Raw genomic sequence first — 15,000 nt, forward strand, 5'->3', positions numbered from 1 at the left:
ATTTAACCTCTTATAGCGATATTTCTTGTTTACAAACATTGACGTCACATTTCTTTTGATATTCAAATTTGCCAACCACGGAACAAAAGAAGTCATTGTTTCAACAGCCAATTAGGTTCTGGTTGGCATATTGATAACAATGGATTACATCACGAGAAACATCGCTATAGACAGACAGGTAAGCTTATATGTGATGCTCAAATGCATGCTTTATTCAAGTTCAAGTTTTATTTATTTACAAGAAACAATTTAAGTTGTTACTAGGCTGGCTTGCAAATAGCGAGAAGCTTATCGTGGCAAGCCAGACTGTAGACGAAATTATTTGGACAATTTTTTTTTTCACATACAACAACAACATGAAAACATTACTCTTTGTGCTTTCAAACACTTAGAAAGTAGAAGAACTTAGGAGGAAAAGAGAAGAAAGCAGTTTAGGTAAAAGAACTATGTAAAGAGGAAAACTACAGACTATACTTAACCTCAGTTGAAAATTTAATTTTTCATCTTGCTAATTAATTAAGGTATCTATATCGGCATAAGAGTTTTCAGTTTCTAGAATTGCAATTAGTTTTGTTCTAATAGTTTTCTTAAAACTATGATGCTGATAAAAGGCCGAAGGCAATGCTTAAACATGTCTGGCCCGTGCAACAGAAATACCAAAATTAATTCGCGACGGTAATTTGAGAAGCGGAAAACTAAAAGACGACTAGTACCTTCCCTTGCAATGGGTCTTCTTCCTGATTTATTTCTAGTCGGCTCTTCGAGGCTGTTTTGATCGAGCATTTTGATTTTACACATGTACAGATAATTGCCCCCACGTAACAAAATCTTCTAGGTAGAATTTTGCATCTTGCCACCCAAATTTTCGCCGCATGGTATGTCTGTTTTGCGAGCCAGACAAAGAGAGCGATAGAAAAAAATGGCGAATGTTGATGTAATATTTATCACTTGATATAAGGAATCACGATCTGACTCTTCATTGTATGAGGTTCTCTCATGATTGGGTGGAAAACAGACAATTGCGAAATTTTTCGCCCAATCAGAAAATAAGAATTAATTCGCACTGGAACTCGTCTGTTGAAGGTATGTTCTCAGGAACTCTTCTCGCCTTACTTGAAAACTTGACGCCAGTCCAGATTGTCGTCTTGTCTCGACTGACGGCCCCTGAGTCTTCGAGGATGTAGATAGCGTAATTTAACTGCAATGCTACATGCACAACACCAACCTCGTCTCCAGGCCTTCTCTCGACGATTTTCAAAATGGCGGATCGTGAGAAGACCCTGGCAAAGGCTGAACTAACACCTTTGTTGATTAGCCCATTCATACGAACACGCTGATTGGTTTAAATACATTCTAAAGAAATATGGCGGACGTAGTGAGTGTTTACACGAAAAAGAAAGGGCTTTAGGAGGTTGAATTGCAGTTCAGTTCAAGCGATGTTGAATCAGACTGGCATTAACGATTCGAAAGGTGAATCTTTTCCGTTATATTTTAATTTAAAAAATGTAATAACCTATACCATAGAAGAAGAAATAAGCGTGGGAAAATATACATAACGAGCATGTAAACTTAGATCTGCCGACAGCTAGCGAGCTGCAGCTCATCACATGTGGTCTTATGTGCTGTTTCTGTTGTTCTGTATTCATGTGCAATTAGTTTTTCCGCGTACGGAAACAAAGAAGAGTTTGAAGCGTTTTTTATGTGCGAATTTCAAATCTAAAAAGGAGCTTATGCTCGTTACAGAGCACTGTTCTTAGACTAATATAGGGAAAATCGCTTCTATTTTCTTGGACACGTATTCCTTAAATATAGGCCCTCTGCCTGTATTAGGTTTAGGCTTATCTCAAATCTTTTCAAATGCACTATTTTTTCTAATAATAATATTGTTTTGGTGGCCGAGGCTGAATTTAATATTTTTATTTTCTGCCGAGTTTAGGTTGAAAATATTCTTGTGAATATTCTTAGATTTTAGCATATGGTATTTATGTTGTTATGCTACGTTGTACGTGACAAAATATCAATTCCGCTAAAAAATGAAACAACTTGCACAATTAACACTCAAGTTGACAACAATTAGCCTCAGTTTGTTTGTTGACCAAATCAAATTCCTCGCAATTTATGTCACTTCTCTTGTTGTGCAATTGTTTGTTTTATAAATCAAGAAGGGAGAGAATAGCTTTTGATCAATTCTATTTTCAAGGGGAACTGCACCAGTAATGGCGGGCAACCGGTTTATCGTCCCAATAGGGAGTTTAAGAAATGACGACTGCTACGGCAACGACAACACCAAAAAACAGTAATATCGCCTGTTTTAATACATGAGGCGGGCCAGTCCGGCTAGGCCCCCTTTGCCAAGATCTCAGCTCATGCCTGTTTTTATTTAGTAAAATTTCGGTTCGTTTATATCAGAAGGCGGGCTGGCCCACTTGCCGAGATCCCGGTCTGAGCTACGGAGATCTCGGCAAGCCAGGCTGAGAAATTCTCATATAAACGGTCCAGCCCTGTTTGCTGGGATGAAAAATTCTCATGACGTGTGGGTTGCCTTGAAAACGTAGTCGGATTTGCATAATCACAGGATTTTTTTTGCATCTTTTGTTTTAAAATGGCCCTCCGTACTTGCTAGCGCTAAAATGAACCTTTCGTTTCGAACGTCAAAGCAAGAAAATTCACCAGGTACCACATGCGTGACTTTGACGGTTACAAGACACGTAAACAAATTCCTAAAATTCATCCCGGTAAACCTGGCTGAAATCATCGATATAAACACTTCATCCCTTTTACCGGGCCAGCCCGTCTAACAGGGCTGGCTTGCCTCTTATAAATGAAACAGGCCCTAAAAGAGGAAGAAATTATCATGCTGCACGTGCGGCACGCATTTTTGTAATCCATTTCTCTCTTGTACTCATCAAAACAACAACGTGAAATGACCAATTTTCGGGTTTTGACGACAACATGGACAACAAACAGTGAATCTTTTTCTCTTTTCTTCAAATCCGTTCGTACGATTCTGGTTATCAAATACTTCGGCTATCTTATACAACATAAACAAGATGGAAACGTCGTGAAACACTTAGCACTTAGGATAGCTCAAGATAACAGTTTGAAGTATTAAACGTTTTCGTCGCCGTAGCCTTCTTGGTTTCTTAAACTCCCTAATGTCTCCTGTTGTCAGTTCTTGTAGCCATAATTTTCTGGTGGATTATATTGGTTACTCAAACTGCTTGTTGTAGATGTGCTTCATTTTGCTGATCATTCGCAATTGGGTCTCTGAGCGAGTTACTCTTCACAACTTCGGGAACTGGGTGAAGTTATAGCGACATGCGAGGAACGAATATTCCTGTGCTTGGGCTGAGTGAAAGATTCGCCTGTAGACCAAGATCCTCGATACTTTCAGCGGCCACTGTCTCCAACAGATTTACTCGCGTTTAATCATTTTGCCACAGATGTTCAGTCCCCCTTGAAAATAGAATTGATCAAAAGCTATTCTCTCTCTTCTTGATTTATAAAACAAGCATCTTGAATTGAAATTATCGAGCTTGACATTCGACGCGCGGGCCTTGAATACATGAATTGCACAACAAGAGAAGTGACATAAATTGCGAGGAATTTGATTTGGTCAACAAACAAATTGATGCTAATTGTTGGCAACTTGATTATAAATGGTGTGACTCGTTTTATTTTTAGCGGACTTGGTATTTTGTCACATTCGGCGTAGCATATGTTGTCAAAAGATTGTATTTGCTGTCTGGATGGTGTTAAAGTAATTTTAGAGCCAGCCTATAGGTATTAAATACATATTATTTGATACAATGCACATGACTTCTTGCAGAAATGTTATTAGTATCAAAGTTACTGCCAGTGCTATGTTTGAGATTCAAATGTAAAATAAGTTTACTGTATTGAACTCAGTGTTTCCGCCAGACCGCACCACTGTGGGAATCCTGCATTGCGTTTAGAGAAGGCCCCCAGAGAAAAGGAGAAAGGGCCAATTTAGCCCTTTACTTTTACAAGGCTGCATGCAGGCTTAACCCAGGGATAGTATTCTAATAACCATTCCATGGCTCAAAATTGCGACCGATATGGTCGCCAATGAACTAACAATGTACAATGCGACTAACATTTGTTTCTTGGCAACCAAAAATTCTAGTTTAGTTGCCATAATCGTGACTTCCTTTCGCTACGTTGAGGACACCTTATGTTCTTCTAGTAAGCCATATTGAAAGATCTTTGCTTCTTTAAAACACTTAACATAAGAAACGAAGTCAATGCATCCTTTTGCTTTGCTGTGTCTCCCTATAATGCATTACAAACCCTTGGTCATTGACTTTGTCTTGTATGCCTTTGTATTGTTCTTGACCCAGGTCCTTCATGCCAGACCTCTGGCGACTAATTTTTTAGGTCCAACTATTATCTATTGGCCCCTTTCCTAAGAAATTTGCCCCTGAAACAGGTCTTCAGGGGCCACTTTGGCCCTCAAGTATAATTTTCTGGCTGAAACACTGAACTAGGATGCTTTTTTCTCAGTACCTGGCCAGGGAAAATGGTTCCTGTTTTATTGTGTCTAAACACTTACATTCCTTACTGTCACAGTGTTAGTTTTTCTATAAGTGGGGCCCTTATTTCAATTCTTGTTTAAGTAGTGCACAAGAGAACAATTGTTTACTGTAGATACATGTAAATTGCCATCTTGATGAAGCATCTTAGCACTGAAAGCGGTCAATAGAACATTTATGAAAGCTGCTGTATATCTTTTAGTGTATTCCACAAGCCAAGGCAACCTCAAAAGTAAGGTTTATAGGTGAAAACATTTCAACAGAGTATTAGTTACTCAGAGAAGGTAAATAAAAATTACATATTCCAAAGTAGTATTCTTTGATCTAGGCAGTGATAACTATATAATGTATCATATATAATGTATCACATTGAAAACGTTTGTATTAATGAAGCATTCCCAACCTTGTCTTCAATCAATGTTGGCATAATAAAGGCATGTTGAAAGAATTTGCACTGTTTATGTCTACTTGTGTTGGTGAACTTTATACTACTTATTTGAAACCTTTTATATTCTTCAAAGCTGTTTACAGATAACTGGATGGGGTCTGGGGTAGTAGTTAGAAAGGTTTTCCTACCATTACTGTTTCCAAATTAGATTGTTTCTTTGGTCACAGCAGTGATTATCATCAACCAGCAGCATGCAACAACAAGTTGCAAATTGCAAATTCCTCACCCACACCATGTACAAATGTGCAGTAGTCACCCACCTCTTCGGAACCTCCAATTTTATTTGCTCCCGGACTCATCCACCTCTATTGTTTTCAGGAATAGGCCATTGTTTCTGTTGTTTATTTTATTGTTTTCTCGGCCAATCCTGTTAAACCTTACGAGAGGTGCATGGTGCCTCCAAATGTGTGTTAGAGGAACATTAAACAATTATATGTCTGTTTTACAGAACTATTGTTCAGTGATCAATGGCATGCAATACCAGTGAGGGTCCAGGAAGCCTGCCCCACCCCCTATATTGGGTAAAAATAGAAAAGAACGCAGATGGAAGAAAAGCCGGCTAGGCAGGCAAAACAAACACAAAACCACCCCCCACCCCCCTTTAGCTCAAGGTCTGAATCTGCCACTGAATGCACTTGCAAACACTATTTTTTTATGGCAAGCAATTCAAGTTCAATGATAAAGCAATTATTGAACTTGAACTGGTTGTTACAAAATGTAGTGTTTGTAAGTGTGTTACACTGTCATGTGAACAATAATCTAATGTACAACCACTTGAGGACATGAAAAATTGTCTAGTATTCCTCGCACACATCATTTATTACTTGCATAATGACTTCAGCATGCTTCCTCTCCCATATGGGGAAGGTGGAAAAGATGTGCTTAGCTGAGGTCAAGCAGTCACAGTCCAACACTATGGCATCTATAAGTTTTAGGGTAAACCCTGTAATAGAGTCAATACTGCCAAATCTCCTGCGGCTTCCTCCAAGGTGTAACCGTTACTGTTTAAGGATCTCCTTTATTTTAAGTTTTTGTAGGGTGGAAACTGTTCTTACTTTGTTGGTTGGAGGCGCTCCCTGAACACTCTTTAAAAGTCCATCTTCCCTTTCAGCAGCAGTACAATGACTACAATTGGAGCAACAATACTGTGGGGAGGGTGGCTGTTGAACTGGCTGTGAATCAAGGTAATTAAGAAGTAATACCTCAGACATCGTCCCGAGAGGGTGCAGTAATTACGCATTTCATCTGTAATTCCAGCTTTGTTGGAGGCGATATCTGTGCCGTTATAATACAAACTTGCCTTTGCGTGTTTGCCATCTCTACCTGCTCTTCCCAGTTCCTGGTAGTATGATTCTAACGTTCTTGGCACTTCTAAATCGATAACATGTCGTACCTCTGGAATGTTGACACCAATCCCGATAGCAACTGTGGCAAATACCACACGGATCGTGCTTTCTTTTGATGAATCGGTCACTTGCTTCAAAATTTCATCTTTCATTCTGTCTGTTTGAGGGGCATGATACTGTGCAAAAAGACAATTTTCTGGACTTTTAACGCAGTTTTCTGGGAAGTAACTTTTCTCTCTCAAAACATCAATAAAAAAATTGAATGCATACCCACTCCATTTGAGTGGTAGGTATACAATGGTAAGTGGCTAGTCTATTAACTTTACCTTGAGCTCCTCAACGATGGGCTGTACAATGTCAATGTAACTTTCGGCACCAAGGCTGGACGGCCTTCGTTTACTTTTACAAATAAAAATATTGGGCCTATCCAAGTTTCCTACAAGTATAAATGGGTCCTTGATGTGAAGATTTCCTTTCAAAAACTCTATATAAGTTTTTTCGGAGCTGTAGCAGTTAGTGCAAGAATGGGGGCGTATGAAAACAGACAGCCGAGTTGGGAGAGCTTGGCAAAGTCATCTATCACGCAAAACATTACCGCTCTTGATACAAATCTGATTGAAAAAGTTTCCTACCATCCTTGCACGAAATGAAAGCCTCAGGGTGTGTAAATAACAGTTTAATTTCCCCTTTCTGTATACTGTTCAAGGTCTGGTTTTCAGCAATGTCATAGTTAGATGCCGTTTTAGTATCCAGTAGGTCACTTTTATCTTCTGAATCAAGCAATTCTTTTTTATCGTCTTCAATTACCCGATGCGATGCTTGTAAAACTCCAGCTTTTACACCTCTAGCATTCAAATTACTGACTTGGTCTTCGATGAGAGCGTTTAAAGGTGAGATTATAACTGCGATGCTTTTGTTTCCTTTTCCGCTCAAGTAATCCGACATGAAGGGGAGCATATGGAAGATAACGGACTTCCCATAACCAGTTGGAAGAACTCCAATAACATGTTTCCTCAGCATGCACGTTTCAAGTATCTTTAACTGCTTCACTTTCAGAAACACATCGTAATTACAAGAGTCCAACGCGTATAGGACAGCATGAAAAAAGGAATTTAAATTCAGCTTCATCACTAGTTTTGTACAAACCAAATTACAGTATGAAGAAAATAGCGCGTACTACCGCGTTGTGCTTCAAAAGCGCGGGAAAATGTTCCTGCCGTCAAGTTATTGTTACTTTTGGCCATTTGAGATGGGATGTTTCATGTCGAGCCCAAATAATGTCCACAACACCTCAAAAAAAGTATTCTAGTTTGGGTGAAAAGTTTTGCAGACTTTGTGGCAGTCACAAAGATGTCGACCTTTCAACCAATGTTTTCAGCAAAAGTGAAATGAGAAAGAACCTTGGGAAAACCATATCAGAACTGTTACAAGTGTCCATTAAAGAAGACGATGGGCAGCCCTCTAACATCTGCCGTCAGTGTGAAGGGAAGGTATTAGGATTTTCAGAGTTTAAATCATCGGTAATTAACATGCAAATTCAGTTAAAGCAAAGTGTTAATGCCAAGAGGTGTAAAGTATTTTCTCGGACTTTGGAACCGGAACAAAAAGTGCGTGTGGTGGAAAATCGGTCTAGTGCTCGTTCACTCACCTTTGCAGACCATGAGAATACAAAACCCGAATCAAACATCTCGAGTTCCGTACTACAGAAGAGCAGCGGTATGGACCGCGGAGCTGATCACGTTCTAAAAACACATTATCTGTAACCGGTAACAACCTTAGAAAGGGACCCCAACCTTTAACCATGGCCAGGAGAAGCCCTGATGCTGCAACCGCTTGTGACCCTAAAAGAGGCGTACCTGTAACCAGTGGCATTGATATAATCACTGGCGAGCGTGAAGGGGGCATTCATGTAACCACTAGCAACCTTGAAGAGGGAGTATCGGTAACCACTAACACCCCTGAAGAAGGTAAAATTGCAACCACTACCACAAGAAGCAATCCTAACCCGATGGCTGCAATAATACTGTCACAAGAAGGTTTAAACAGTCCAGGAGAAAAGCTCGAGGGAGTTTTACTTCGCCTTCACGTTCACAGACACTACCATGCATTTTAAAGGTGTTAGCATCTTCCACAGGAAGTGAAAGAAGAGGATCTTGTTCGGAGTTTTCTATAAAAAAAAAAACAAGGAATAACATAAAGAGGACCCCGAGAAGGAGGCTGACAGTTGCGTTTTATCACGGTTCTTTAGGTTTCCACCAGCCATGCGGCTTTGACCCAGTTATCATGTTTTGGCAGATGTATCCAAATTTCTCTGATCGAGTTTATTTTCATTCCCTTTGCAACCTCGTCCCCAAGGATTTCTAAGATTGTTATGAAATCCATATAATAATTGGTCTCATGGGTCAGATGATGGCATCTTTTTACATTGTGGTTACATCAATCTCAATACATCTGCCATATCTCCTTAAAGATTACACAAGGTTAATAGCGGATAACTTTGAGCCCTAATGAAAGGGGGAGTTCAATAACTTAACCACGTAGATAATTTCTAAATCCATGACCACCGTGGAATACAATACCGGTAATTCAATAAGACACTAGATAATTTTCATGAATTAATCTAATAATAACTTGTATATGTTCAATAGATTGCAAAGTCGTCAGCTGATATTCTGGAAGTGGCACTGTGAACAAGCTGACAAATGCACTTCAGACAAGGTTGTCGTCTATCATTGTGTCCACCATATACAATGTGACATCCTTAAAACTTCAATTTAAGGCAAGGCTTTTACAAGAACTACATGCTGACTGTGTTGAACTGTGCAAAAGAAAAAATCTATCCATATTAAGAAAGAACAAGTATCCTGACATGGTAGACTTCAGTTGGGATGCATTATTTGAAGAGCTACAAAGCCGGTGTCCAATTTTGCTTGACGTCATGTCAACTGTTGTGAAATCTCAGAAGTGTGATGTTATTCCTCCAGTTGGTCTGTGCTATGCCATACTAATGCAGCAAAGAAATCATGAACTAAGTGTCATTCAAAGAATTAATACCATCCTTTTTTCAGAGGGGAATGCAAAAAAACAGGTTTGCTTTACAATTGTGTTTTTTACGATAACTACAGAAATCGTCACGCGCGCTCATTGGCTAATTTTTATTGTCAATATGCGGACAGACACATAAATTTAAGCGACGCGTCAGCGAACGAGAGCGGGCAATTCGACAATTTGTTATCGTAAAAAACAAATTGATGTCAGTTTTTCATGCCTCTGTCCTGTTATTGACAATGAATTTCGTCATAACATTGTCAAAGTAGTCTGCGGATCCACAGCTACTTTGACAATGTTATGAGGAAATTCATGATCAATAACAGGACAGACGCATAAAGAACTGACGTCAATTTGTTAAATTGCCTATAACATTTATGGCTGGTCAAGATGCATTCATGGCAGACTACTTATAGAATTAGTTTAAATATCAAACCATTTTCACTTTGTTTATCACATGATTGTGATTACCTAAATTAAACTAAGTTCTCACTGATTCATCAGTTATTCATTAAATGATCATGTAATATTTTAATACTTTCCATGGAATGTACACGTTGCTCTCAAATGAATCACACTGACAGCAAAGTAACATACAGGTAAATGAAAAACAGAAAGTATAACAGTAAGATATTAATAAGTTAATTCTGAAAGTAGGACTCGACTTCAATGGTTTACTGCCACTGGCTTCAATTCATATTACAATACAGTACAGAATGATGAGTGCATATTCATTTTTTATCTCTGCATACACCAATTCTGTTTTGGGGTACATACAGTCTACATCTACATATGAAGGCAAACGTTTTGAGCAAAGTCAAATGTACAAAACAATCAGTCTAGTGACGTATCAGTCTTTTTATAATGGAGTGATATATTTTGTTTCCACTGGTTATTTATATTTTGGCACCACTACCTGAGTCAATTTGCTTTCACATCTATTTTTAATTAGCTTATCACCAGATGTCAACAACTTGGGATTTGCTTGTCTCATCAAAGCAAACTGAATCTCCTAAAGTTACTAGGTGGACACTTTGCTGATAAAGTGATTGAAGAGGTAAAGCAAGGGAAAAAACTCCATGGAACTGGTGACAACTGGGACATAAGGGTTCTAGTCCATGACCTGCGAACAGACCATCAAAACAAAGATCTCCCTTACTTTGCCTCTAACATAATAGTTGACAGAGTTCCATGTGATGGTCTCTCCCAAGTAACTCCTCACACAGATATCTAAACTCTGCCAAATTGTCACTTCCTCTTAAAATTAATGATGCTGAAACTGGCAAGTTGCGAGAAGATTTCATGGTACTGGTTGCAAGAGTGCTTACAGCATACATCCCAGCATTGTCCTTTTTGAAAGCTGTAATTCCTCATCACATAGCTCATCGTTATCAAAAGGAAATGGCTCAGAAATCTACCATCATCAGTTGCAGCTAAAGGATGAGAAGAAATATGATGATGTAGTGGACATTCTCTGTTTCTATGAGAATACCCTTGAAGACATCTACACCAAAGCAGGCATTATCAATGTTCCAGCTAATGCAGTACAGGCATGCCTCATGGCAGTCTAGAAGGAATGCAGTCTGCACCAGATCAACCTGGAGCCCACGCAAATGTCAATGATGCAGAGGACAACATGAGGGATGTCTGTGTACCATTTGGAGGTGACCAGCTGACAAGAGTATGTTTTGCCGGGCAAAAGATCTTCGTAAGGGCTGTCACACTGCCAAAGACAGATTTGACCACTGCAGTCCTTTTGTAGTGGAGCCTTTCCATACAGAAATGTCCCTTCTGCAGGTATTACCTGACAAAATAATAGAAATAACTGAATAATATAATTTGGAACTGTAAGAGGCACGGTGCGTCATGGTTAGTGCACTCAACTCCGGAGTGAGCAGTCCGGGTTCGAGCCCTGGCAAGGTGCATTGTGTTGTGGTCTTGGGCAAGACACTTAACTCTCATGGTGCCTCTATCCACCCAGATTTATTATTATTATTATTATTATTAGTATTATTATTATTATTATTTATTAGTAGATTTCCATATTTTGAACTTGATATCTTAGATCTTATTATCTTACTTTTGCTATATCTATGTTGATTCTAGAGGAAATTTTAATGCAAGAAACAATTTCTAAGAATTCTGTACTATAGCACTATATTTTAGTTTGACAGTCAAGTCAGTCACAATAATTATTACTATTTTTTTACAAAATTATTATTATTATTATTATTATTATTATTATTATTATTATTATTATTATTATTATTATTATTACTATTACTATTGCTATTATTATTAACTAAAGTTGCTTTGTGGGTGGATTGTATCAAAACCAGGTAAAGTTTACCCTTACATCAAGGACCCATCAAGCACACTCGTGCAGCCATAACAGGTGCTATGGGTTATGGCCCTTTAATATGACAGCCTTGACACAAATTGAAAACTGTATCATAGTATTTGAGTTACATGTATTTGTTAAAAATACCTATTGAAAATATGGCAAAATTGATAGTTATTTTGTCTTTTTCATTTAGCTTGCATTTGACCTGTTGTTCAAATCTGCATCAATCCGGGAGGTGGGTACCTAGAAGTACTTCTGTGAGAAACTCAACCGCAAAAATGTGACCCCAAAAAAGGTGACCAAATCATATGAAGGCTCTCTCCAGTTTTTTCTGAGCACTGGCAGAGCATATCTTCTTGAAGCAGCCATGGAGTTCTTTAATATGGATGACCTTGATGATAACCCAAGAAATTATGTTCCTCCTTCTGGCATTCTTCATAACAACTGCGACAAAGAGAGAGTACTTTGATCGGGTCATTGGTGCATTTGGTGGATCCTGATTCTGATGCAACACTTTAAATTAGAGAATTGCATGAAAGGTCTCAAAGTGTTGATGTCATTGACCATGATCATGATTACACAAAGTCACTTCCACCTCCACCTCCACCTCTTGAAGTTCAAGATGAAACACCTGATGGGGAGCACAAAGATCAGGACTTAAATGGACCTGACAGAGTGAGGAAATTTATCACATTGGTTTATTTTCAGGTGCTTTTTGAAAGGTTTCAAAACAGACCAGAAAGATAATTTATACTGACAAAAATCAGAAAAGGAAATATTAACCATGCACATAAACTGGCACTTCTGTACTACAGATTGTACATCAGTCATCTCCTTGTGATTAAAAAAGAAAAGGGAAATTATGCATTATTGATCCACTTGCATATTTACACTAATCAGAATCATGGCATGCTTGCATACACGTTTCTTAGATTTTTAAAATCAAACAGAACACATCACAAATCTGATCACATCACAAATTGATTTTCAGTATAGATCAAGAAGTTTGTTGAGTGGTAATGGTGTATAAGACACACATGATATATCTGAATTTTCTTACCAGGTATTATGGTCTGCAAGTGATAGAAATGGCAGTTTTCCTAATGCAGCTTAAAGACACCTGTGCAGAGGGGGATGGAGACAGACATAATATCAACAAGAAGCGACTCCTGTCATACTTCCATAGCACTTCTTCATTTTCAAAGTATGCTATTGAAATGTTCACCAGCATTTCACAAGTAGAGGCATTGGCGTCTGAAGAGCTGGCTCAACGCCTGTCACGGGGAAGTTTTGTAAACTGGAATGGGGGATTGGAAACAACATTGAGGGCGACAAAGCGCAGGAGATTTGCAACTGCACTACTAAAAGTGTTGTCCAGGGAATGGGAGCCAAGAAGACTGCAAATGCAATAGTGACAGCATCACAAGCAGCCCCTGGAGTACAACAGATCAAAACCAAGTTTGATCATTTAAATAAAGTTCACCCTCAGTCCCAGACTCACTCAACCAGAAGTTCCCATGACGATGAAAAGCTCATGTTCAAGGACTTGAGGAAGTCACGCCCTTTCCAAGTACGGGCAAACCGCAGTCGTGAGAGTTTCAGCAATATTGAATTCTCACCACTGATTGCTTTAGACATGGAAAAGTTCTTCTCCTGGCTAGAGAAACACAAGAAACAAATTTCAGTGGGGTAGACTCAGGAACATGCATTGTATACAGTCTATATCTAGTCCTCTGCCTACCCCTTTGAAACTTGTTTCTTGAGTGTACATAATATGGGTGAAATGATAGTGTTAATATTGTTTTTTTTTAGTAGAGCTCTGCACTGTTGCAATATGACAAAGGAATGGAGACAAAGCAATATGACAAAGGAATGGAGCGGCACGAGGTCACCTCACCATTGTGGAGCTTCGTGGTGAGCTTGGCAAAGAATGCGCCCTCCATAGAAATGGGAGAGCGGTTGGCGGCTGACAAGCCAAGACGAACGGGTACTAGGTCGTCGCGCGAGAACCCGCACGCTAAGAAGTCTTTCATTGACCACAAGTCAGATTGTGCGCCAGTGTCGGCGATGGCTGAGATTTCTGCATGAGTGTTTGAGGTGCGGTTGGGCGTACGATATTTGGCCTGGGCTGAGGTGTCAATGGAGATAGTGATTGGGACTCTGGGGTGGTCTCTGAGGTGTGCCCGTGTCCACTCGCCCTTAGTAAAGATGTGGTGGTCAAGTGTTACTGGTGCGCATCTACCGACGATGCCATGTCTGGCTGGAACATGTTTGCAGCGACGTCGCCTGCGGGCAGTGCCGGAAGTAAATGAGGCAACTTGGGATATCGGGTCTGATTCGACGGCCTGACTGGTGGGCGGGGGGGCTGGGGGCGTAAGCTGTAGGCGCTTCCTGCGGCGGCAAACCCTATAGCAATTGAGGCACACTGTATGGGGTTTGGTGTTCCAGCCCCGGGTCCCCTCCGTAAAAATCTTGAAGAGGTTTTTGCAATCTGGGCATGCCGCTTGTTTGGCCTGATCCGCTTGAGATGGGTTTGCCGAAGGGGGCTCTTTCGGTGGTTCCTGTTGGCGCTTGAATGACGAGACAGCAGACAGGGTTGATGACGGGAGGGCGTTCCGTGCCATCTCCTTGTTTTCCACTAGGGCGATGACGTCATTAACTGGGGTCTGAAGAACATTCTTGGTCTCAAGAACTTCACGGCGGATGTCTGGGTCGGATATCCCATTAAGGAGGACATCTCGTATGACATGGTCTGTGTAGTCGACGTTTTTCCCACATTCACACTGTGTACTTAAGGCACAGGTTTCGGCTTTCCCACGAACCCTTGCTGTAAATGCGCGGAACGGTTCGTCCCTTTCCTGACGTAGTTGCAGTAGCTCGGTGCGTAGGACACCAGTTGCAACTGGTATTACGGCAAGGGAACGCATGGCAGCAAGCAGGTCTGGTAGAGTGTTGGAAGCAGCATGTGGGTTGGCTTTTAGGAGACTGTCACCAAGCTCATTTTCTGCGCATTGAAACAACTGGGAGGGTGCAGATTGATCATCGATGCCCGAACCAGTACGGAAAACTTCCCAGCGGCGTGTGAACACGTTCCATTCCTCTGTCGAGACGCCAGTGTTTACTTTGGGCCGTTCGAGTTTTGGACCACGAGGAACGGGTGGAAGCGAAGGACCAGTTGTGTTAGGCAATGTGCACTGATGGGCCAAGCCGTGGTTTGCCAGGAGAGCAATGGCGAGGGCCTCGGAGACGTCAGCGGTCTTG

At 40.3% G+C, this 15,000-nt stretch overlaps 3 protein-coding genes and 2 long non-coding RNA genes across 7 annotated transcripts in view; 2 read left to right on the plus strand and 3 right to left on the minus strand.

Annotated features, from left to right (window-relative positions):
• LOC138051401 (tetratricopeptide repeat protein 28-like) overlaps positions 1-15,000 on the plus strand; it is a 695,954-nt gene that overhangs the window by 389,964 nt on the left and 290,990 nt on the right. The gene's annotated exons all lie outside the window — the stretch shown is intronic.
• LOC138051414 (dnaJ homolog subfamily C member 11-like) overlaps positions 1-15,000 on the minus strand; it is a 126,967-nt gene that overhangs the window by 54,121 nt on the left and 57,846 nt on the right. The gene's annotated exons all lie outside the window — the stretch shown is intronic.
• On the plus strand, positions 1,268-12,510 carry LOC138051440 (uncharacterized). Of its 3 annotated transcripts, none has more exons than XR_011132810.1 (4): positions 1,268-1,470; positions 6,030-6,185; positions 8,996-9,435; positions 11,933-12,510. It is a non-coding gene; the product is annotated as an uncharacterized lncRNA (long non-coding RNA). The 3 variants fall into 3 exon arrangements; XR_011132811.1 differs by having other exon boundaries at positions 6,113-6,185; XR_011132812.1 differs by having other exon boundaries at positions 6,116-6,185.
• Positions 10,246-15,000, minus strand: part of LOC138051436 (uncharacterized) — an 8,123-nt gene continuing 3,368 nt past the window's right edge. Inside the window, exon 2 of the long non-coding RNA XR_011132805.1 lies at positions 10,246-11,199. This is a non-coding gene — a long non-coding RNA (uncharacterized lncRNA). The remainder of the gene's footprint in view (positions 11,200-15,000) is intronic.
• Positions 12,812-15,000, minus strand: part of LOC138051415 (uncharacterized) — a 4,931-nt gene continuing 2,742 nt past the window's right edge. Inside the window, exon 1 of the mRNA XM_068897609.1 lies at positions 12,812-15,000. This exon is cut by the window's right edge and continues 2,742 nt beyond it. Coding sequence (XP_068753710.1) covers positions 13,548-15,000 — 1,453 coding nt within the window. The 3' untranslated portion in view covers positions 12,812-13,547.

This window comes from Montipora capricornis, chromosome 6 (genome assembly GCF_036669925.1).
Source record: "Montipora capricornis isolate CH-2021 chromosome 6, ASM3666992v2, whole genome shotgun sequence".
In the NCBI taxonomy this organism is placed as follows: domain Eukaryota; kingdom Metazoa; phylum Cnidaria; class Anthozoa; order Scleractinia; family Acroporidae; genus Montipora; species Montipora capricornis.